Below are 23973 nucleotides of genomic sequence, written 5' to 3' on the forward strand. Positions count from 1 at the left end.
CAAACATGTACCTAAATATCATAAGAATGTGTTGAAGTTTTCACGGGTTAAGATTTCACGAGGATGACTTTTATATCCGTGTCAATAGTTGAAGGTGGAATGTGCAAATACCCCGAAACGTCGGCTAATAACTACTGACACGATATATATTTGAAAATCTTCTACGAATAATGTTTACTTAGAAATATTATACTTACATAATATGTCGATCATTTCTTGTGCCATTTCTGTATAATGATCTATGGAGTCTGAAATTTGAAAAAAAATAGTTTTGAATGTACAGGTGTCTTCTGATTGAATCCAAAAAAAGGTACAAATTTAATCTCGGTATAAGTAAACAATGAACGTAAGTAAAGTATTGTAAATATAAAACATAAAAATGTGGTTACTCTGTATGTTTACGAGGTCTGCCTTTTCTGAAATGAAAACGAAATTATTGTATACTTAATGAATATCAAACATTAATGGCATGGAAAAATGTCGAATGATGCAATAGAAGTTATTACCTGGTACAGCGAATAAAATACTCATGTCTTCTGAAAATATCATTCCCTAAATTAATGATATCTTTCAAGATTGAATGTATGTTATATATATAAGTAATTCGAAAAAATTTTTTTTGCATAAAGATTTTTAGAATTTTTGTTGCAACTCTTATATAAATATCAATTTTTTTTTCTACTAGCAAGCTTCATTTTTTATATTATATTGATTTTTATATAAATACTACTACCCATTGAAAATTGATTTTCATAAACAATTGCTTTAATAAGAAACTCCAATCCATCTATAATAAACAAAAAAAGGTTTGAAGTTTTTTTTTATAAGCAATTTCTAATAAAACCATAATACATAAAAAAATAAGAGTTCGCCATCTTTTAAATGATGCCTATTAAGCTTAGCACTACTTCCTCTGTTGGATTACATATCCACTACCTAAAGTCAAGTGTGCCTTTTTTTAATTATAGAAACTGCCAATGGCGGCTCGAACCTATGACGTGTTGTCACGCCCCCTTATCAAAATTATAAAAAAAAATAGTTTTATTATATTATTAAGAACTGAAATAGTTATAATTCTTAAACTATATTTATTATATTATTTATATATTTCGAGAATGATAACTTTAATATATGTTAATATAATTTACATAGTCTGCCAAAATAGGTTATAAGACTCTGCCAAAAGTTACTCCCAGATTTTCCGACGTGCGGCAGCTAGGAATTGTGGACATTAAAATCGGGGTTTGATTTATACATATAAGGCGGTATATATTTTATTTTTTTTTAGTTTCTGTATACTATTTAATTTTTATTAAAATCTTTTAAATCTTGAATATGCCAAATTTCATATAAATTGAACGATATGAACATACGCATCAAATCTTCCGAAACACTAACCATAGTGCCCAACCAGCTGAATGACAAAAATTTTAAAATCGATAATTTGTTGGTTATCATTTTAATGGAAAACATAAAACTTAATAACGATTATTTCACTGATCTCGCGATTTAAAGAAAAAAATTAGAAATAATGAAACATTAATATATATATATATATATATATATATAATAAATACTATTATCTTAAATAAAAACAAATTTGAGTGATTCCAACGATTAGTTTTTATTTAGCTTAAAATACTGAACAGAAATCATTGTCTAGCATTTTAACATAAATTACCATGGAATGCAAAAACGACATTAATGACCCAAAAAGAAATCCCTACTAAATATACAAATTTTAGAATAAGTTTGCTTAGGTACTTTGAACCGTAAACGGTGTCGCTAACTCAATAATGCAATTTTGTCTAAGCAAAAAAAATGTGTATCCAGCCCAAAAACATAATGTTATATAGAATAAAATATTATATTATATTTCGTAAATCAAATTAAACAACTATGCTCGTATATTAGTTAATTAATTTTAAATTTATATATACATATAAACATATTACTTCCATTTATATCATTACGGTCAGAAGCATTCTGGATGATTAAGTCTGTAGTAAATAATTAAAAAAATATCAATGAAAGCTGTAAAATTAATTAAGAACTCAATAAGTTCTGTATAATAATAAATGTTACCAACTTGTAATAGAAACTACCCTCTTATAGGCCACTGTAAGAGGAGGTTAATATTATATTTTATTTTAGATTTTTAATTACCTCACGTAGAAAAGTAAGAACATAAAATAATTACTTATATCAGCCGAAACATTTACAAAAACAAATGATATTACAACACAGAGTAGTTTCATTTTTATCTGCAAAGAATAATAATCATAAATCTGTTGGTCACAGTCGCTTCATATGCAGAGATAAAAAAGTTTTACAATGATTTTTTATATTGTCGAATATACAATTATATATATATTTTTATATTTAGATCCCTAAGATTACCTAATACGCTAAACAGATTTTTTCATGTATGTAATTATCAGTGCACCATCATAAATCTACGTTTTTTAAAAAACATTGTCAATTGGCGCTGTTTATAACATTTTTATTGTCTTATACAAAAATAGCTATTAGTAATAAATCTTAATTACTATACGATATTTTCAAAATTTACGGTTTTGGTATAAGGTAGAACCGATAATCAATTCCGTCGATATTGACCATATCGTTTATTGGTTATTTTTGTCGTGTATATTTTTTTGAGCTAAGGGTCTACCTAGAATAAGCGTCATCGATTTCCCGATATCTTTTTCCCAACAGTGATAAAAAAATAACTGATTATGTATGCTGATAAGATACACCTGATAAAGCATAAGTGATAGGATAATAATTATGAGAGACAGCATATAATAGCTTCTGATAAAATAAAATAAAAAGTTATCAGCTCATGCCTACATTTTAGTAAAATGGATAACAAGGGCAACAAACTATTATAGACGAACGATAGACTTTAAATCTGAGTATTCTGAGTAGATGAAATTTTACTAAGCTATTAGTTCTAAAACAAACAAAAATGGCTTATACTAAAAGAAAAAAATATTGTAATTAAAATAATATTTTAAAACTTATGCAAATCAGCCGATAAATTAATTGACATTGTCGAAATTTACTAAAATCTTTTTTTTATTAAATATTGCCTACACAAAACTCCACAAAAACAGCCCGCATGCAATCCCCTTAATATAAAAAAAATATCAATTTTTTTTTTGGAATTCATTGTCTATATTTGATTAAAATTGTACTTACATATTTTGAACCTTGAAATTATTGCTTTTAAAATTTATTCTTAAGATAAAACTTTTAAGACAAATACCAAAACGATCGAATAATTGTTAAACTCGTTATTTTAAAGTGAATTTTTACATCTTAGGTATAGACTTATTCTTCTACCAGTGAAGTAAAATCTAAACTGTTTTTGCAGAGTCACTATACTAATTTATTTACATAGCTGTTTTTTTTTAATGATTTTTAATTTGCGTTACACTTACGTATAGTGTGACTATGTTCTTCAAATTTATTTGTTTTACAATCACCCAAAACACTAATGTTTACATTAAAGTTGACATTTTATTTATGTGGTCCAACTAAAAACTTAGTCAAAATTGTGTTATTAAATATATTAGAATTATTAAAATAAAATTGTATAATATATTTAAAAAGTCTTTATAATAATTATTCTGTATTCTAATTATACTTTATATATCTTACTTGTTGTTATTTTTTACTTTATATTACTAAAAATTAATTTCATAAAAAAAATCTCAAAATAATCAAATTGAACTGCTTTTTAAATTAACCGTTTGAAAATGGGAATTGTACGATTTAAAGATGGGCTAATTTTATATTACTAAAAGTTTAGAATCTGAATAGGATCTTGCAGGGTACCCGTGTAAATTTATTTACAAAGCTGGTTCATTTTTAAAATTTAATTAATGATGTTTAGACTGTGTTCTTTAAAGCTATTGATTTATATTGACTCATACATACAGGGTGTTCTAGCATGAAAGGTAAGTAATAGGTTATTGGACATCTGGGGATCTCCAAATAATCTTCTATTACTTATCATTTACTTCTGGTTTCTAATCATTTTTATCTTATAGTTTTATGTTAGGGCCCGTAATGGACTGAAAATGATGAGACCCCTTTTTTAAGGTGAGCTTTTTGCACTGATTAACAGGACATAATTTTTTTTTTTAAGTGATTATTTTTTTACTTAACTGTCGAATCCTTTAATTTTTGCCTTATCGAAAAAATGAAAACGGGGAGCTTATTTGGGGGTCCCCAGATGTCCAATCACCTATTACTTACCTTTCATGCTGGAACACTATGTATAATATATTAGATAATTGGATTATCCATTAGATAATTGCAACTCAATTTTTTTTTATAAAGCCTAACTGTGTATTTTGTCATACACAAAAATGTATTATTTATTAAAGTATAGAATGGAATGTTTTGAACATTTTAAGATGTTCACATTTTCAAAATCTTATTTAAAACATATTAAAAACGTTTCATTATTTTATTGAGAACAATGATTGTTATTGATGACTTATGGCCACTTTTTTATTTTAAATTCTTTGTATAAAACGTTTATATTAAATTTATTTTGTTTTTATTCAAAACAATATAAACATATTGACAACACCCCAATTCCGGCCTATGATCTTTTAGGTCTTTTCCCTGTAAAATAATATTAACGAATATGAAAAAATACGGTTCTCTATAACTATTTTTTAATTAATCTAATTCGTTCCAAATTTGTATGGAATATTTTAACATGGATATGTAATTAAGTTGGATACAAGAAATTTCATGTCGCTATTTTCGCGTTTTGCTAAGAAATAAGTGATAAGAGATTAGAGATTATTGATAAGAAACTCGAAATAAGTGATAAGATATTAGAGACCGGATATAAGAGATATTATTTAAGTAATAAGTGATAAGTAATAATAGATAAATAATAAGATGTAAGTGATATGTACTACAATAAACCGCAAAAACATATACACGGTTTAATGTTTTTCCATGGAGTGGAGAAAATACTAGTTTTTTTAAACATAGTACTACCGATGAATATTGACAAAAAAAAAAAGTATCAACACTTTATGCAGGTACATCAATACATGGATATGTCCTGATAATTATATGATTATTTTCGATTTATAATCTCCTTGCGATAATAGTTTTAATTCTATGTTCTGGCCAAACTTTTTTTATTAGTTTTATAATATCTAGCCTTAATTTTTTTACAGGCAATATTTATCAATATTTAACATTCCTCATAAATTAATTTCCGTGGTTCGCCAGTAAGTAAGTGCCTACCTAAAATTTCATTTGACTATCCTTATGATAGTATCCATTCTGTCTAACTTACGCATTATACTGTGTTTGGTTCGGACTGTACTAATATGAACATACTATTCACGGATTCGCATCGGAGCGTTTATTTATCACTTTCATTTAAAATAAATTTTTTTTATTTGTTGTTTCCACACTTATTTTTTTAATACTGGGCCGATTCACTGGATTTGCTTCTCTAAGGATGACTTGTTGTATGAGGAGGCTGGTCGTATAAATTGTGAAGTATGAACAACAAATTTTCTAATTTTTTATGTGTTACCACTGTGAAAACCTTTGATGGATTTTTTTAATTTAAAATATTAATAAGTTAATTAATTTAATTTAGCTTTCAAGTATAAATATTTTTTAATTAATTATACTACACAAGAAATAACAAAGTCAATAAAAGTAAAATTTATTTTAATAAGTGTGTGATTTATATTACATTTATTTAAGACGTCATTGAAACCAATAAATCTAAAAATAAACACTACATAGATTTTACCTGTTGAAAAAAAAAAGTAGGTAATGTAACAAATTATACCTTATAGGTTATAACTTATAACGCTTTGACGTGCCATGTTTAATGTATTTTATAATAATTTTTGAACTGGTTACCATTTTTATACGGAAAAAAAAACAATTGAAACTTATTTAATCCTTATGTCTATATTACTAAATTTACTGATATTATTCACTCGGGTTTGGAATAGTAAAGACGGTTACGTCCGTCTCCGCATCGTATTTAAAACCAAGCTTACTCAAATGCTTGTCTATATAATCCGTGTAAGAGTCCAGTGTGTTAACATAAAAATCGTAGCGGTTCATAATTACAGTTCTTAGATTTTTATATTTAGTCTCCAATTCTTCCAAATCGAATACAGGAAGTTCTGGTTTACAGTCTGTGTTTAAAAGATTCTCCAAGTATTCCACAACAGGCGTGATTTCCCAGTTAAAACCTTTGGATTTGATTAAAAGTTGAACACCATACAAACGCCCGTAAAGCGCACTTAGATTTATAGCTCTGTCGACAGAATGCAGCAGTTCCAATGCGCGCAACAAGCTTAATGTAGTTAACACTAGCGTTTCGAGACTATTGTTCAGTTTCCTCCAACAATCGTCTGCGACAAACTTTTGTTGGAAACTTTTACACTCTTTGACCGTATGGACCATTAGTCTGAAAAAGTTATAAAATTTTGATCCGTAACCGCATACCATCATACAAGGGATAACATTAAACTTCTGTATCGCGCGGTTTATGACATCTGGATTGGGCAAATCACATTTCTCCACCCACTGCGTTTCGGCTTTGACCTTTTCGAACCACATCTCTTGCCAATGTTCCGGTCTACATACATAGTTGACAAGTTTCATTTTATGTCTAGTGTATGCGCCGTCACACATCGTATTATTTTTTATGCATATAAGGGCTATGGCAATTAAAAACTTAATGATGACAATTTTTCGCATGTTAAATTCGTTTAGGTGCCCGATTTTTTTTTTTTCAACGAAATGAATATGACCTGCCTGGTCTACAACAAAAACGAAAATATCTAAATTAAATAGATTTGTGCCACGTACTAAATGCCAATACTCCGAGCAAAAACGAATAGACAAGATTTTGCTAAATATTCAATACTGGTTTTTTGCTTGGAACAATTGTATTATTACCACAAATCATTTAAACATCAAATTTTATTTTGCTATAAGTTTAATAGAATTGCACTAAAAAAAGTGTACAAGACACAGTTTTTGTTTAACATGTACAAACTAGATACTATTAGATGCATCTACTCTGAGAACCCTTTTGAGTCCAGTAAATAAATTACAATAAAATACTCTAATAAAAAACATAGTTCAACGTTTATAATTAGTACTTTTTCTTAAGAATTTTTCGGGTGTTTTTTTAAATTTTGAAGAAGATCTTTTTTTGTAGACTTGCTAAAAAAATAGATACAAGACACAATATAAAAATGTTAAACATATTCATTAATAACAATTATCGTCAAAATTACAATTAATGTTATCAACTTAAAAGTTAAAAGTATAAAAAATAATAATTCCTACAATACATATTAAGCCAAATAATATGATAAAATTAAAAATTAATAGAATAATAATGTGGTTAAATTCAAAATCTAACTTAGCATTTTATACAAAATTGTACCGACTTATATTTAAGATACAAAATACAAAATAGAATTTTGCATCTTCAATACGTTTTCAAAATTAAAGTATTTAAAAAAATTTCCTACTTACATATTTTTTAACTTTATGGTAGGTACAGCATACTTAAGCGATTCGATTAGATTGAGAAACTGTTTTAAAGTGACATTCTTGGGTCTTGCTTATGGGATTATATGTCCACCGAAAAGTAAATTTTTACCTATGGTGCCTATGTTGAATTATTTACATAGCTGGTGTATTTTTTTAAATTATAATTGTACAATATTTTGACGCAGAGTTTAAATTATTAAAATTTTTTTTTTTAGTTTTTGGTTTTCTACATTATACATCACGTGTAACCTAAAATTATTTGGGTATAAGCCTATACGAATTTATTTACAAAGCTGGTGTATTTATTTGTATTAAAAAAACGATTCACACTTACTTACAATTATAAATTTGTATTAAATAGGTATCAGCATTTTTCATAGTGATACATATTAATTAATTTACATTATAGAATACACATTTTTAATTTGCTTTAAAACTATAAGGGATTAGTTTTGCTTTTTATTCTTGTTATGACTTATAAGTCAAGTGCCACTACGTTAACTTACTACTTCTCAATTGAAAATTTAAACTGTATTTTCAAACCTAGTTGTCGGTAAATCGAATAAAAGCCTAATTGTTAAATAATTATTTTGTATAAGCAAAATTGACTTAATTAATAATTACTTTATTTTAAAAAAATTTGATTTATTTAATTAAAAAAAAACAGGATTTGGAACTAACACTACACGCCAACATATTATGTTAACAGAAATTATTTGGCTCATAACGATGTAATATTTTTTTACAAATAAATAAATGCAGAGCAAAATGGTGTTTTTGCAAATAATTTGTTATTTTATTAGATTGGTTGCTAAATAGTAAATAATAGTAAATATCAGAAATTGTAGGTAGGCACTCCAAAAGTATAATATTCAAAATATTTCTTTTGGAAAACATTTAAAAACTTTTTGATTAATGGATTTTTTTGTAAAACCATAAATGATTTATTTTGGTTTTTTTTGTGACATTTACGCACCGCCAAAAGGTCATAATCTGTCTTTCACAATTGTGAGAAATTTCGTTTTTGTTTAAATTTGAAGTTGAGAAAAATATCAACTGAATATTTATTTAGACTGGACAATATTGTTTGACATAATATTTTTACCCGTATAGTGCACATCACTGCTAAAATTAATAAAACCGGAATAACATGTGAATAGAAAATTCCATTGGCAGAAAAGGAATATTTTTAGATAGATTTTCAGATAAAAATTTGGTCAAAATTACATCTTTAAACAACGATGTTTAAGTCTTTGATATAGGAAACATATAGTAAAGAGAGATGAGAAATTTTTGTTATGCCTTGTTAATGTTAAATTATGTATGGGAGTATGTTGAGGACGGGTCTTCTTAAAAATATTAAAGCAACTCTAGATATTTTGTGTATGCAAGGAAGAAGTCATAGAATGTCTACAGAAAATGTAGATTGCTATTTTTTTTTATAGGTTCTTCAAGTGTATCCGATGAAAACACATTTTAGTGAGAACCGCATAAGCGCAACTAAAAGAGGGGCTTGGGGTGCTTTATCGGGAAGGTAATACAATAAATCAATACAATTTGTCATTGTCTGCTATTGTTCGCACGAGTTATTTGATTAGTGCATATTTATTATTGGTTTTATAAAGTAATAAAGGCACGAGTTCTAAGAAAAACAGCAATGTGCACGATACCTAAAATAGTTATGGCTGATTCGAGATTGTTGTCAACTTATGATTTACTATAATGTTTGTTGTTCACAAAGCTAGCACATCATTCTTTCAACGTATATTCAAATGGTTTTTTAGATATTCTAGAAAACTATAAACCCGTGTTAGAGATTGAAAAAAACAATGAGCCATAAAATATGCAAATTAAGTTATTTATAAAGAAGAGCTGCTGGTTTTTACAATTTAAGGATTGGTAATACAAATTTTCAAAATATTGTACAATGTGTACCAAAAAGTCTTGGAAAAAAATTTTGTCAAAATAATAATATATCGCGAGAAAATGAGTGTCTTATCCTTAATGAATCACCTTGTGTACAAAATTTCAATCAAAAATAAATAACGAAATAAAAAAATGTTAACATCAGTTATACAAGTAATTTAAAAAAATAACTGAGAAGTCAATACTTAGTCTAAACACCATGTGAAATAATAATTTTATCAACATGAAAAAAAGCAAACCAGCTATGCAAATAAACAAACATATGTACCCATATAAATATATTTAAATTGGTATTTCTTCCATCAAAATATAAGCCTATTTACCAAAGAAAACTGCTTTAAAACTGTTCATTTAAAAAAACTCTACTAAGTGTTTATTGTCTTAAAAATTGTAAAAGCTTAATATTTTATGTAAGCATAACTATCAAATTCCTCAAATTGTAATTAGGCTTTCAATCAGGTATGGAAAAATTATTTTGATATATATTTATTAAGAAATAATAATACAAAACAGAATTGTAATTTATATCACAAATAAATAAGTCTAGGCCATTTTAAGTACAATTTACAAGTACATATAATTTTATAAACTTTCTACCACTTAATTTGTTAAAATTTAGGTATTAGAAATGAATTCTTTTACATTGTGGAGAGGAAACATTCATTCTTGGGCCTAGTTTTTGGAATTTATTTATCAAAATTTATATAAGAGTTTATCTAGAGTGAGACTCTAACAAATACATTACTTTTTTTTATAAAATCTGTATAAACTCTTTTATAATGTATATAAAAAAACAGCTAGAATTTATTCCGAATAAGGCCGTTTTAACCAAAAAAATTATAATTAAAATTAGCCGGTTAAGAGAAATGGGCATTATTTCGTTTGGCGAACATCATTGTAAAACCAAAACCTTCTAATCTTTGCACCAAAGTAGACAGTAAATAATATGGATTGATTTTATGTTTATTTTTATTTGCAGATAAAATGAAAATTTTCCGTATTTTACTATCACTTTCTTTTGTATATGTTTTGGCCGATATAAGTAATTATCATGTTATCATACTTACCGAGTTAGCAAGAATCGAAAAATATATCAATCAACATTTTTTCTTTACAGCGGCTTATAATAGTTTGCTCGCCATTACAAGTCAGTAACATTTTTTATCATAAAGCTTACATTTTCGAGGTTTTTAATTATATATTTTTTTAAACATAATTTTTAAAAAAACATTTAAAAACCTAAGACACACACATCCTGCAAGCTTCTATTTATACTGATCCTGTAAAAGGAAGTAAGATATTATATTTCATATCATTGTAATAATAAACAATTAAATTTTTTTATCGCCCGATTGTCAAATAATTTATAAATTAAAAATGAGTAATTCTATGAAAGATTTATGTTTTAGGGTTCACAAGGTAAAAAGAACCAGTGTTTGTTTTATTTTTAAATTCTAAAAATCGAATTATTTATATTTACATTTAGTTTAGTAGTTAATATAATTTACTAGATCAATCTTGAAACTAATAAGTGTCTACTTAACAAAAAAGAGGGAGTAGCATTAAATGAAATGGCCATAGTTAAAAGCATAGTATTTTACATTTTACAAAAAAAAATAACTCGACTACAAAGGTCATTGGCCAGAATTAAAAGGTTGGAAGTTATCTTTTGGACATAAAAATTAAAGTATATAATATAAAGTAGGTATCGTTATTTTTTATAGAATTTTTTTATTATATTGGCGAATTTGTTAAATTTTGGTACCTATGTTGTAGATATTTGATGGTCAATTGTTGAGGTTGTCATTTTTTTTACGATTGGTTACTTATTATTGTAACTTCTTTAGTATTTTTATTTTGTCGAGTCAATAAAGTTTACTATTAACATTCCATTGATGAATATATTGTATTTTTTCTACATTATTTTTGTTAGTTTGTAAACTATATTGGTTGCATAACGATTGAGCGGTTATATCGATATCGATTCTTATACGATAGCGGAACACGAACAGTATTACAATTCTATTTAAGAATTTTTTTTATAGAATTAACTTAAATTTGTTATTTTTAGATGGATTGGAACACGTAATTAAGACAATGGTCTACGAAAACAGATTTACGTTGGGTAGTTATAACTTATAACTATATAATAATAAAAGTCAAGCTTGCTATTAGAAACAATATTCTTAATTATTACATAAAATTGCAACAGGAATAATCTTTATGCAAAATTGTACATATATATGTATATATAAGATAAACTGAAATATAAATCATACATTTCAACAATTAGATAACTATATAGTTTTCATTCAATTTAAAATAATCTAGCAAAGCACTTTTGTCCATAATACTAAAATAAATGTTTTTTTCTTTCTACCTTGACTTTCGTCTTCAAATGTATAATAGAGTAAAAAATGAAATCCAATATAATGAATTTATGAAATGACAATTTCAGTCAAAATGAACTTTATGATCGCTATACCGGGTAATAATATTTTTAATATATTTAATGTAAATATGTCTACAAAGTCGTTTGATATTTAGAATGAATATATAGGACATTCTGTGTCATTCTGGGTCATCGCCCCGACTTCCTCAACATTTTTTTTAAACTTCTGTTGATCTAATATAAGACCTTCATTTTTTTTCTTTTTTTACTCATATTTAGTTCAAAAATAGAGGGTTTTTTATGTTATTTTAATCGAAAAATCGATTTCAACCAGTTTTAAAATTCTGAAATTTTAATAAAAAAATCAGAGTCTCAAACCAAATTAGTTTGGTCTAATAACGGCAATGGGTCGAGAATTATTTATTTTTGTTTTTTAACCCGAAAACAAAATGTATATTTACAGTTTTTTTATTTAAAAAAATAAATCTCTGTCCATTCCTATTATTATACCAAAACAATTTATTTGAGTCTCTTATTTTATGATAACATTTTCAGAATTTTAAAACTGGTCGAAAAAAATTTTAGGAGGTCGGGCCGATGACCACGTGGTTTAAATCAGAATGTCCCATACACTATGTTTTCGTATTCATTTCAGAGTATGCAATCCTTACTGACGATAACAGAATAGGTAACCACATTTATATATATATAAACCTTTACACATAAAAAATATATAATTACTAGAATACTAGTTTTAGTTAAAAGAAACATGTACATAAAAATGTATTTTATTTTAAATTTCAGAAATTATAAACCACCAGTTGGATATGCGACAAATGATAATACGTGAATTGCGTAAATATAAAATTTAATTTTTTTCACCGAATAATTCTTGAACTTTATTACTGAAAAGTTATAAAAAAAAACTGCATTTAAAAAGTATATTTATGTATAATATTATTGGTTTGATTTAAATATAAAGCTAGTTTATGTATAATGCTTGTGTATTTTTTGATATCTTAATGATGGTTTGCAATAATAATTATCGAATACGATGCTATTAGAAATATGTTTATGTTAATGCAGTATATTATAAATAAATTTAAAAAAATCTCATTTTCGAGTGTTCGTAACAGCTAGTATATAGCATCAGTATTCACTATATGTTTAATTATTTTATAGTTTTATTTTTTGTTCCAGCTATTCCTGTGCCTAATACACCAGACCAAAGTAATTGCGAGCTTATTGGATAGCAGTAAATAAACTTTAGAGCTTGTTTTAAATAAGAAACTTGCACCATTTCGTTGGGAAAACAGAAACGTAGAAGTTCAATGCGTCGCATTTGTTATATTTTTTTTGCATTCTAGATTTCAGAAAAAAAAATAGCTCCTCTACACATCCATGCTAAATCCAAATTTTTAACTAAATTCTTTTACATTTTTTTTAGAGAAAATTGTTAGTAATATTTTATAAGGGTTCCATTGTATGTCGGTATTACTAATACTAATATCCTACATAAGTTTTTAATTACTAGTGTTTTGACTATTTTTCAAAAAGTACTAACAAACCGTTATTCCTATTGGTTTTTTAGAATTATTTTTGATTTTAGAATTTTTAAGATACGATTTCTGATCCAAAAACTTGATACATGGATATATTGTACCATTTCTTAAAAATGTATTGCATGTAAACTTTCTGAGACTAAATCTCAAATTTTTCATTAATTGCAGTCAGTCATTTTTGTTCGAAAAATACTAAAATCATCCTCAAAGCATTTTGACATTTCATGACTAAGTTTTTTTTATATAGAATTGCGAAAATGATTTAAAGTCAAAACTCGAGTGAAATCCTTAAAATTGGAGATTTTGATTATACGTATTTCTTTATTGTCAAAGATATAAAAAAAAATTTAAATAACTAATTCTACAAGTAATTTTATCACTTTTATTGATATAAATTCCTGTAGATCTGTGACCTCTCCGTCTCCCCTATGCTTTCTTTCTGTTATGCCCCCACCCTACTGTACTAGTACTCTCGGACAAAATCACTTTCAAATAAACGCTTTGATGCTAATTTGTAAATATTGCACCTCAATTTAATTCTTCCTTACTTTTCTGGGTTTTCCTATGCTTGGATTAAAAAAAATAACTATTGATTCGCATTAAAGCATTTATTTCTAAGTGATTTTATCACTTTCAGTTGTAATAATACCTGTAAACCTCCCCGTTTACACTATTCCCCAACCCCACTGTATTTTGAATTTCAAGTATATAAGTAAGATTTCCTTCTGGTTCTACAAAAAAATTAGCAATAATAAAGTACTTTAAGTTACAATGTTATGTTATGTTTTAAGAGCAATTATTTTTTTTTTGTTATCAACACTTTTGTTTATTAATTTTTGCAGAATATATGAACATAAATTTGCATAATATGGGAGAAGCGAGACGAAAAATTACTAGGAAAGCTTTAAAACAAATAATTATGGATGAATTAAGTAATTAATTATATAAAATTGTAATGTTATCGTTTTTTTTATCTAATGTATGCATAGTGGATCAAATGGGTAGGTTTACTAATTAAAATAATTGATATAATATATATTTATATATATATATATATAAACTTTCTTTTTCAATAGCATTTTTTTTATAACTCTAATGAGGATACCTAAGGCTTAATATTTTCAGACAAACATGTATGAAAGTTGAATTTTACTATAGTAATACAAATCTAGTTGTTTTATTAAACTAAAATTATAGAGCTTACACAATACACATAATATGTTTGGCTAGTCTCATTTTCTAACATACAATATTTGGCAAGTAATATAAATATTGAAATTATTTCCCTTTTTAATTTAGTTCTTGTTCTTTAATTGCCAATAACTTATTTTGGTCCAAAAACCAACCTAACCGAAAATTTAGAAGATATAATTATTTATTATAGAAAAACATAAGAGAAAGATATTATCAACTTTTTCTTACTAATAAAAATATACTTGTACTTCCCTGATGAAATAAATATAATAATAATAGTAAGTAATTCTGAAATCTACTTGTTTATGTGTTTTTCACAAAAAAATACTAAAAATGTCTGAATAAAGTTTCACTTCCCACTCACTTACTCGTAACATACACACTGGTTATTTTTAATGTAAAAGTTTTTAAGATATGAACAAATTTAATCATGAAACATGTATAGTTTTATTTCATGTGGTGTATTGTATACTATTTCAATGATCAATAGGGTGTGATATTATCCACTGTCCCACGGTGTTAAATTATTATTAATTTATTAATTATTATCAAGTGATTGAGCTGTGGCTCTCGCGATAAAAAAAAAACCGTAGCTAGTTATCAACATTTTTCAATATTAAAAAATAATTCTTTTATTTTTTAGATCGGAAGCAACCGGTTTTCTATTTTAGCCAGATGTGTTGTTTTATAGGATTGTGGATGAGTACACAAACCCCATCATTATATACAAGAACTACTCAGGCTGGCTTTAAGAATGTTTGTACCATAACGGACAGAGCCGACCATGTCATTAAATACAGGTCTTTGAATGGCATCATTTGTCAAGTAGACGTCAATAACATTGATGAGATAATAATAGAATTAAAAGTACAAATACTTGAAGAACAGTTACATTAGACCAGAAATCAAACATTAAATCAAATGCGTATATCTTCTAAATTATTTAGTAGTGTTTTTATTTTATTTAAATAGTTATTAAATATTGAACTAGTAACCAAATAGTCAATTAATGTATTTCATAATAAGACATTTTGCTATCTATTATAAACATATTTGATAATTGTATAGTATTATGATGTTGCGTACAACTTTATTTTGATAAGGAATAGATGTAAGGACTCTAGTTTGTTTTTCTTTTACTTCTCTCTACTAGACAAATCATGCTCAAAGAGAGCCAATCACTAACACATTGCAACCATATCCACTCAGCCACTCATCACGAACTTTAAATAATTAATATATATTTAATATAACAAAAGCGAATGGTAATATAGGGAGTGCAAAAACTAGACCGTCTACACGACATCACGACGGCCGACCGATTGATAAGTATATTTATACGATAAGATATCAAAAACAAAGTTAAAATTCTCGGTCATCCTGTCTTCAAAATGACCTCATTTAAGTATACTATAAAACTGAATTCTTATAAATTCAGTAGCATATAATGGATCATAAACAAAACAAAAAAACAATATTTCTAAATATATCAATAAACAAAATAACAAATAGGAACTCAACTGATAACATAATCTTTTAGTTATTGTGGTTTTTTTGTAACTCTTCTTGACCGCTTCTCCTCTTCAATTTGTATGGTAGGTGGATTGGTAACTTCTTCAATTTCTCCTCCCGTCTTTTCTTCCTCATTTTTATCAACATCTCCATCGTCTTCCTTCCTTAGTAAATAATTTGAGATCAGATACGTGTGCAGTTGTACTATACTGATGGCCACTCCGTTGTATCAGTTCTTCGAGTCGTTAAGACGTGTCCCCGGCTAGTACTTGTTTGATCACCAGAGGACTTCTGTACTTAGGTTATAGTTTGGTTGGTTTTCCTGTGTGTTCGGGTACTCTTTTCGAGTATAAAATTTTTCTTACTGAATATGTTATATTAGTATTTAATGAATTATACCTCTGTTTTCATATCTCATGTTCTTTTGTTATGCGGTCTTTGGCTTTGGCTTGTAGGGTTTGACTATCTGTCCATAACTGATTATTATTGAGTAAGCTAGTCAAGGCTCCGTCCTCTACATTAGCATAGTATCCAAAAAGGGTGTATAATGGTGTATCTCCAATAGTTTTGTTGATTGAGTTATTGAATTGACTCTATACTCGCCGAAGTTCTTTATCCCATGTCATTTCCTAATTCATATTAGCTTGTATAACTGGTAGTAGCGTGTCATTAGTACGTCCCACTTAGCCATTTGCTTATGGGTGTCTTACCGAAATGATTGAATGAGTTATCACATTAGAAACTCCATACTCATTAAAAGATTTACTAGTGAAACACGTATCTCTATCCATGATGACCTTCTGAGGTAGAACATAATCCAAAACTTTTGAAACAAGTTAGGAGCACCTGGGTCCTTGTGTTTTTTTAACTGCATACAACTTTACATATTTTGTTAAGTTATCACTAATTACCAATTCACAAATGTGCCTATATGATCGATATTTAGAATCTGGAACTGCCTCCTTCCTGGTGTAATAGGATGCAGTTCTCCGGGTATTTTCCCTCGTGGAATTTTAAACAACAAACATGCGGGACAACAATTTATATGGTATCGTACATAGCGCCACATTCCCGAAAAGTATTATTTTCCCTGGATTTTTGATAATGTTTGATCCACTGCTCCATATCCTCCCAGTTCATGGTGCTTGACAAGGATGCTCTTCTGTATATATCTTAGTACTTCCCATAACAGTTTTTTCCACAAATTTAAAAATGACATCATAACCAAATATTAGCTAAGTTTTTGACTTAAAAAAAAGAGGCATTATCGCGATCCGTGAAAGTTTGGCCAACTAATAGATCATAATTTTGAGCTAAATCGTCCATTACCAAATAGTTCAATTACCTCTGTCATCATATCGATTAGCAAATTGGCTGTAGTAATGCCACTCACCACATTTATTGAGTTGGTGTCATATACAGTCAGTTGTCGCGTTGTAGGTGAAACGTCTAGAATCATTTGCTTGGCTACGCAGGTCTTTAGCAGACACACACCCCATCCAGTGTCTATTAGCCTTTGCATTTACTTTTGGTCATTAATTTTTACCATTTTAATATAATTCGACTTACTTGAGTCTAAGGTCACAAAACTGAACGCTGGCTGGTTTGCTTTACAGTATTTTTTAGTGTGGCCTTCCTGCGAACACAAGGTGCACTTAAGGGGTTTACGTGGAGCTTTACAGTCCTTATTGATATGACCAGTTAACTGTCATTTATAATAATATAAATGGGCGGTGAACACACTTAGGAAAAAAGGGCCGAGAACACTCATTTTGTAACTACTAATATGAATTTCCCAATCGTCCAGAATTCATTTTTAAGCAGTTGGTTTTAAGAGAAAACCAAAAATAACTAAATTGTATACACATTCATTGTCAATTAAGTAATTTGCACTTAACTATCTCCATCCTCACGACTACCCGTCTCCACTGCTCGGATTTTATTTTTATACAATGTAAAATAATGGCGAAAAACTTTGTAGTATAAAATATGAACGATTTATTTATCGATATATTGGCAAATACAATAATTAATTCATTAATGTAAACATTAGTAAGATCAGTGATTGTAAAACTAACAACTGGGTAATAAATAGTCTAGACCCTGCGTCAGAATAATGTAAATATGTAATCACATAAAAAAATACCAACTGTGTAAATAAATTAATATAGGAATCTTGCAAAATATTTTTCGATTTTACTGTTTCAGTCATAATATAATCCGATAAACAAGACACAAGACAATCACTTCAAAAGAGTTGTTTTGACAGGTGGATTATTTGAGTAATTATATCAAGCTTAATTGTTGTAAGTGCGCATTTAATTAGATATGTGTAAATTATAAAATACTTTACTCATATAAACGTATTTAATATGCGAAATTGTTTTATATATTTTCTAACTACAATGCCGTTTAAGTTCTCGCTATTTTAGAGCTTTAAATAAATTACAAATGTAAAACATTTTTTTTTTTTAAATATTAAATGAATACATGATTTAATAATTTTGGTAATATCAGGACAATGTACCAACAAATTGGTTAAGAGTTCGGTAAATGCAATTTTTCGAAAACATTTAATCAAAAACTAAAAAGTCTTATGTATTATTCATAGCCGTTAAATGATTTTTCCGATACCGATTATTTTATTATAAAACCTTACTAGATAAATAAAAAGTGATTGCTACTATTAAAAATCACTTTGCTCAAGAAAAATCGGTATCTGTTATGTTGAATATCGATTCTGGACGATACCCAGCTCTCTTAAGAGCTAAAAGTAGTCGTGTGAAAAATAGTGTATAGTAATTATTATTAAGACATTTCTGATTGTTGGTAAATTTTTTTATAGGACTATCATAGCGTTTCATTTGAAAAATACAGCTTTTTAATCAATTTATGATATTGAAATTCTTAAATATAGTCGACACATTTTCTGAATCGTGTATAATATTTTTTTTTTTTTAGAAATAGCGCTTACACATGTATGGTTAATAGCAACAAATTATTATCAGCGAAACAAATTACACATTTTAAAGAGAAATAGGTAATTTTTTGTGAACTGAATAGATAGCCCATTAATATACTTCCATGTAAGCTTTTTTATTTGATAAATGAATAAATAAATTTAGTGGTCTAGAAGATATTGTTTGTCTAGTAAAAAAAAAAAAATATATACCAAACAAAAACATACTCGTAAAATCAAAACTTTCTCATATCCGTACCAAAGATGACTTGTGACCAATATTAATTAATTTTTTGTTTTTTTTTTATTTTAGATAAGAATGAAAATAATTTGTGTTTTATTATCAATTGTGTTTGTCAATATTTTGGCAAATATAAGTAAATACTATACATTCACACTTATTTGAGGTAGTTAAAAATCGAATAAAAAATTTATTTTTTAAAAATACTTTTTTTTACAGCACCCTATTTGAGGTTGACCGCACTTACAAGTCAGTAAAATTTTTCATCGCACAGTCTAAAGTTTGGTGTTTTTAAATATAACTGTTTACACTTATAATTTTAAAATTTACCACAGATAAACACATCGAGCTAGCTTATGAATATTTTGATGATATAAAAGGAAGTAAGATATATTAAAATTAATATACTACCGAATAATTGTACTTCATGATTCCCTGAATGACAGACAATTTATAAATTAAAACCTATTGTATTAACTATAACGATGAGAGTACGAGAGGAATTTATCATTATTGTACCAAACACCGTAAAAATCTATTCGTTATTATTTTAATTTAAATAATCAGTTTCTATAATTTACTAAAAGCATACTTGGCAGTGAACTTGATAATGATTTTGTTGGAAGTATATTTTTTAGACTAATACACTATTATTGTCTTTCGTGATTCCCTGATTGTAAACGATTTATAAAATTTTAGTTTAGGATTACTCTTACTATTTAGGATTAGAGTGCGTGAGATTTATAGTACTGGTGTAATAAATACTGTAAGAGTTTGCGAGTTAAATATTTAGTCGTTTTAATTTTTATTTAAAGTAGCCTTTTCTATAGTTAACTAAAAGCACGCTTAAAACTAGACAATCTAACCCAAATGGGGGAGTAGCGTTAAGTTGATAGTCATCGTCAAAGGTCTTATATTGCTGATTTTTTATCTATTATGATTTTATTTGAAATTTTTTTTACAGCTCAATTTATTTTTTGTTTTTTCTAGATGGACTGGAATATGTAATTAAAGCAATTGTCTGTGAAAATTTATATACGATGGGTATATATTATTATAATAACATAATATACAAATTAAACTCGCTGATAGAAAAAATATTTGAAGTGAATATCAGAATTACAACAAAAATTAATCCCCATACAAATTTATCGGTGCTACAAGTCTCAAAATTTAGACATTATGATTCTGTTGAAATATTACATTCCATTTAATAAAATCGAGCAAAACACTTTTGACTAAATAATTAATATTTACCTATGATTTTTCTACCATGACATCTTCTTATTTATATTAAATTTATAAAATACTCAATACAGTACAATTAATTTATATAATGTAAATTTCAGATGAAATGAATTTTATGATCGCTGTGCCCGGTAATAAATTTTATTTCATTAAATGAAAATTTATCCATACAATCGTTAGACATTCATTGAATATAATATATAATGTTCTTATTCACTTTAGATAAAGCAAGTATTGCTGCCAATCAGAGACTGGGTAACAACATTTATATAAACAATTCTTTACACTGGTTCATTATTTGTACACATTTAAAAAATTCATGGACATTTTTAATTAAATTTCAGTAGCTGTATCTCACCAGATGAATATGCAGTATCAAATAATAATAAAATTGGGTAAATTGAAAATTAAATATATCGAAGCGTTCATCAGTTCTCTAAATAGATTACTACATAGTTCTTAAGGAAAACGATAGAAACTCGGTTTAAGGACAAAGCCATAACGATTTATGTTTTTGGCCTAAGTTCTTTGTGATTATTTTAATGATAAAGCAATTACGCTGCTATTAGAAACAAATAATTATTTAATGTTTTCACAGTATTTTGTAACAATTGATCTGCCTTAGTAATCGCAGTTTTGGGTGACTATTATGGATTAAATATAATATAATCGATGTTTATTAGCTGTACTGTTATTTATTATTTGGTACTTTTTTTTGTTATAGGTATAATGCCTGAACTTAACGCTGCAAACCTATGTAATTTCAAATTTATTGGATATTAATAAATATACTATTTTATAGGATGTGATGCTTCGACTCACGCAGGGTATATGGTGGTTAAGGGGGTTATTATGGGGCTTATTAAGGGGTTAAAGATGGTTCTTATGTTTATTACTATATATTGATAATACTATATATAATTGAAGTCCTACACGAGTTTAGAAGTATTTCAAATATTTTTCAAAAAATTATAGAACTAAATTAAGTTGAAAAATACCGAAATGATTAGGGTGTCTCTTTAACTAGAATTTTAAAAGAGTGATATGATTTTTTTTTTTGTTTCAGCCTTAAAGAGTATTATTAATAATATACGTATTCTGATCTAATGAGCTACCACATGACGATGTCGGTTCATTGCATTGCCTAAAAATATAGTGTAGTTTAACTTTTTGCGATTTTTCAACCAGATTTTCTGGAATTTTATTCAACAATTTCCAACAATTTTTTTTCTAACAGAAGCTAGAATCATCCACAGGTGTTTTTTTTTAATATTTTGACATATAAAAAATATTATTTTTTAGATTAAAACTCGAATTAAGACCCTACATTTCATAGTTATAATAATAATACGAATTTCTTTGTTAGAAAGGTGTAAAATTCAAAATTGTATTCACAAAAAAAAAACGCTCAACTATAAAAAAAAAAAATATCTCATTAGAATGCAATTGGAAATCGCAATTGAACGTTGCTAATTTTCTGATACTCTAATTTTTAGGTTGTTCCCTGAACTCTATCGCTCCTCATCACTCTTAAGTTGATTACAATGTTAATTTGTTATATTAAGTTCTTCGAGTTTAAATATACTAATCGCAGGTTGTACAAACAATTTGTAATGTCACAATTCTTTGATATAGAATTCATTTATTCTTCACTTTTTATTTGCATTATTTGTTTTAAACACCGTTATTAAATCATTTTTGTAGATTTCGGAAACCTAAATTTGCCCGCTCTTGCCGCATGGAGAAGACGTTTTACTAGAAATGCTTTAAGAAATATAATTCGCCGTGAATTAAGTAAATATTACAATAGAGATGTAACGTTATTGCTTTTTTAACTATTTTATGTATGAATACTTATAATGGTTAGGTATGCTAATTATAATGATTGATTTAAACAAACATTTATTTTAGAAAAAACGATTTTTTCATTTAACTCGAAGTATAATACCGTATGCTTAATATCAGACGTGCATATCAATGATTAATTCTTATCACAGTAACACTCAAATTTAATTTTTTTCATTTTAATGAAACTGTACAACTATATATACAGATATATACGTTTGACTAGACTCTTTCACTATAATAATGTCTGGTTGTGTTTCTGCCATTTAGAGGAATTTTTCACTTGTTGAGCATAGCGCACTATGTAAAATACATTATTCCTTTTGATGTTTGTTTAATAACAAATGTGTTTTGCTTTAATTATGAATGTGTAGTAACTAGTAAAGCCACTAAAATAAATTGAGTAATTAAAAAAAAATTGTTTTCAGTTAGAAACGAAACGGAAAGAGGACCAGAACGCGTCACTTTTAATCAGAAGTGTCGGTTTTTAGGATTGTGGATGAGTATAATTGTTCCAACATTATATACAAAATCAACTCACACCGGTCCCAATAATGATTGTGTCATAACGGATATAGCCAATCATATTACCATTTACAGATCCATTGAGGGCAAATATTGGCAAGTAGACGCCAATGACATCAATCATAGAATCATACAACTTGATGAACAGTTATATTAATTATTTAGACCTTGTAACATCGGTCGATCTTTTATAAAATTGGGAGTAGTATAATACTATGGTTTTTTAATTTAAATAATTTTTAAAAATTGATCTAATATCTAAGTTGTCAATTTTTTTATCGTACTTCGTAATAAATAGTTTTACTCATTGTTATATACACATTTTTTGCTGTGTATAATTATTATTATTGCTATGCCTTTACCGGAAGTAGGGTTTAAGGCCTCGTTTTGTCGCCTACGAAAACGAAAGTGTACTTATGGCTAATGCCTTATCGGCTTAATACAAAATTTAAAAAAAATATAATATAATTTTTACTAGGGCCCTAAGAAATACGCTCAATTGTCAAGTCAAGTGAGTCATTAAATAAAGTGTAATTTTATTTAGCAAAGCTAAAGACCAAGAAAAGTATCTTAATCCCTTTTCCCTAAAAAGGGAAAAAGCTAACTGTGGAAATCGGCCGATGAAGAAGCCAAGACTATTGTGTTTAAGTTGTTTAAAATAATATACTGAGAGTGCAGGTAATCAAATATTTTTTTTTATATTTAAAAATATATCATCATCGTCAGCTTAACCGGCCTTTAAAACCTAACGCTACCACGGTGAAATGATGGGTTCTAGCTCACTGTCCGGGACGGGTTGTCACTTGACAGTCCGTCATCGGTAATTATTAACTCTTTTTGTTCTCATAACTTTATATCAACAATGACTTGGATGTAATATAAAATAATAGCAAAGCCTTATAAAATATGTAAGATTTTTCTATCGATATATTAGCAAACGCAATAATTTAATTCAAAATTAAATTCATTTTTTGATGAGTGGTTGTAAAAC

General features: G+C 27.2%; 3 protein-coding genes and 1 long non-coding RNA gene across 7 annotated transcripts; 3 read left to right on the forward strand and 1 right to left on the reverse strand.

Annotated features, from left to right (window-relative positions):
• Positions 1-318: 318 nt before the first annotated feature.
• Positions 319-7680, reverse strand: LOC126835528 (uncharacterized). Its single transcript, XM_050568189.1, has 7 exons — positions 7561-7680; positions 2201-2264; positions 2090-2119; positions 1956-2000; positions 734-787; positions 507-536; positions 319-416 (listed from the first exon to the last, which is right to left on the reverse strand). Exons 2-7 carry the CDS (start codon positions 2256-2258, stop codon positions 319-321), a joined length of 315 nt encoding a protein of 104 aa, XP_050424146.1. The 5' UTR covers positions 2259-2264; positions 7561-7680.
• A 2184-nt stretch (positions 7681-9864) lies between these two features.
• Positions 9865-11594, forward strand: LOC126832906 (uncharacterized). The gene is made up of 5 exons (XR_007684818.1): positions 9865-9963; positions 10484-10546; positions 10622-10651; positions 10749-10796; positions 11576-11594. It is a non-coding gene; the product is annotated as an uncharacterized LOC126832906 (long non-coding RNA).
• A 9-nt stretch (positions 11595-11603) lies between these two features.
• On the forward strand, positions 11604-15557 carry LOC126832881 (uncharacterized). Its single transcript, XM_050563908.1, has 7 exons — positions 11604-11629; positions 11963-11992; positions 12552-12584; positions 12701-12751; positions 13097-13126; positions 14301-14390; positions 15344-15557. The coding sequence occupies exons 2-7, from the start codon at positions 11968-11970 to the stop codon at positions 15547-15549; spliced, it is 435 nt and encodes a 144-aa protein (XP_050419865.1). The 5' UTR covers positions 11604-11629; positions 11963-11967; the 3' UTR covers positions 15550-15557.
• Positions 15558-19436: 3879 nt separating this feature from the next.
• Positions 19437-23850, forward strand: LOC126847970 (uncharacterized). Of its 4 annotated transcripts, XM_050588456.1 has the most exons (11): positions 19437-19500; positions 19584-19613; positions 19700-19747; positions 20355-20408; positions 20714-20743; positions 20835-20867; positions 20957-21007; positions 21337-21369; positions 22317-22406; positions 22886-23078; positions 23461-23850. In XM_050588456.1, exons 1-11 carry the CDS (start codon positions 19443-19445, stop codon positions 23495-23497), a joined length of 657 nt encoding a protein of 218 aa, XP_050444413.1. In that variant the 5' UTR covers positions 19437-19442; the 3' UTR covers positions 23498-23850. The 4 variants fall into 4 exon arrangements, with proteins under 4 accessions (XP_050444413.1, XP_050444393.1, XP_050444403.1 ...); XM_050588436.1 differs by lacking the exon at positions 23461-23850 and having other exon boundaries at positions 22886-23295; XM_050588446.1 differs by lacking the exon at positions 23461-23850 and having other exon boundaries at positions 20960-21007; positions 22886-23295.
• Positions 23851-23973: the final 123 nt, after the last annotated feature.

Source organism: Adelges cooleyi, unplaced genomic scaffold, assembly GCF_023614345.1.
Source record: "Adelges cooleyi isolate 19-005CV unplaced genomic scaffold, UGA_ACOO_1.1 ACOO_flye_CR_arks_rails_tigmint_CR_PRNA_1, whole genome shotgun sequence".
Taxonomy (NCBI): Eukaryota; Metazoa; Arthropoda; class Insecta; order Hemiptera; family Adelgidae; genus Adelges; species Adelges cooleyi.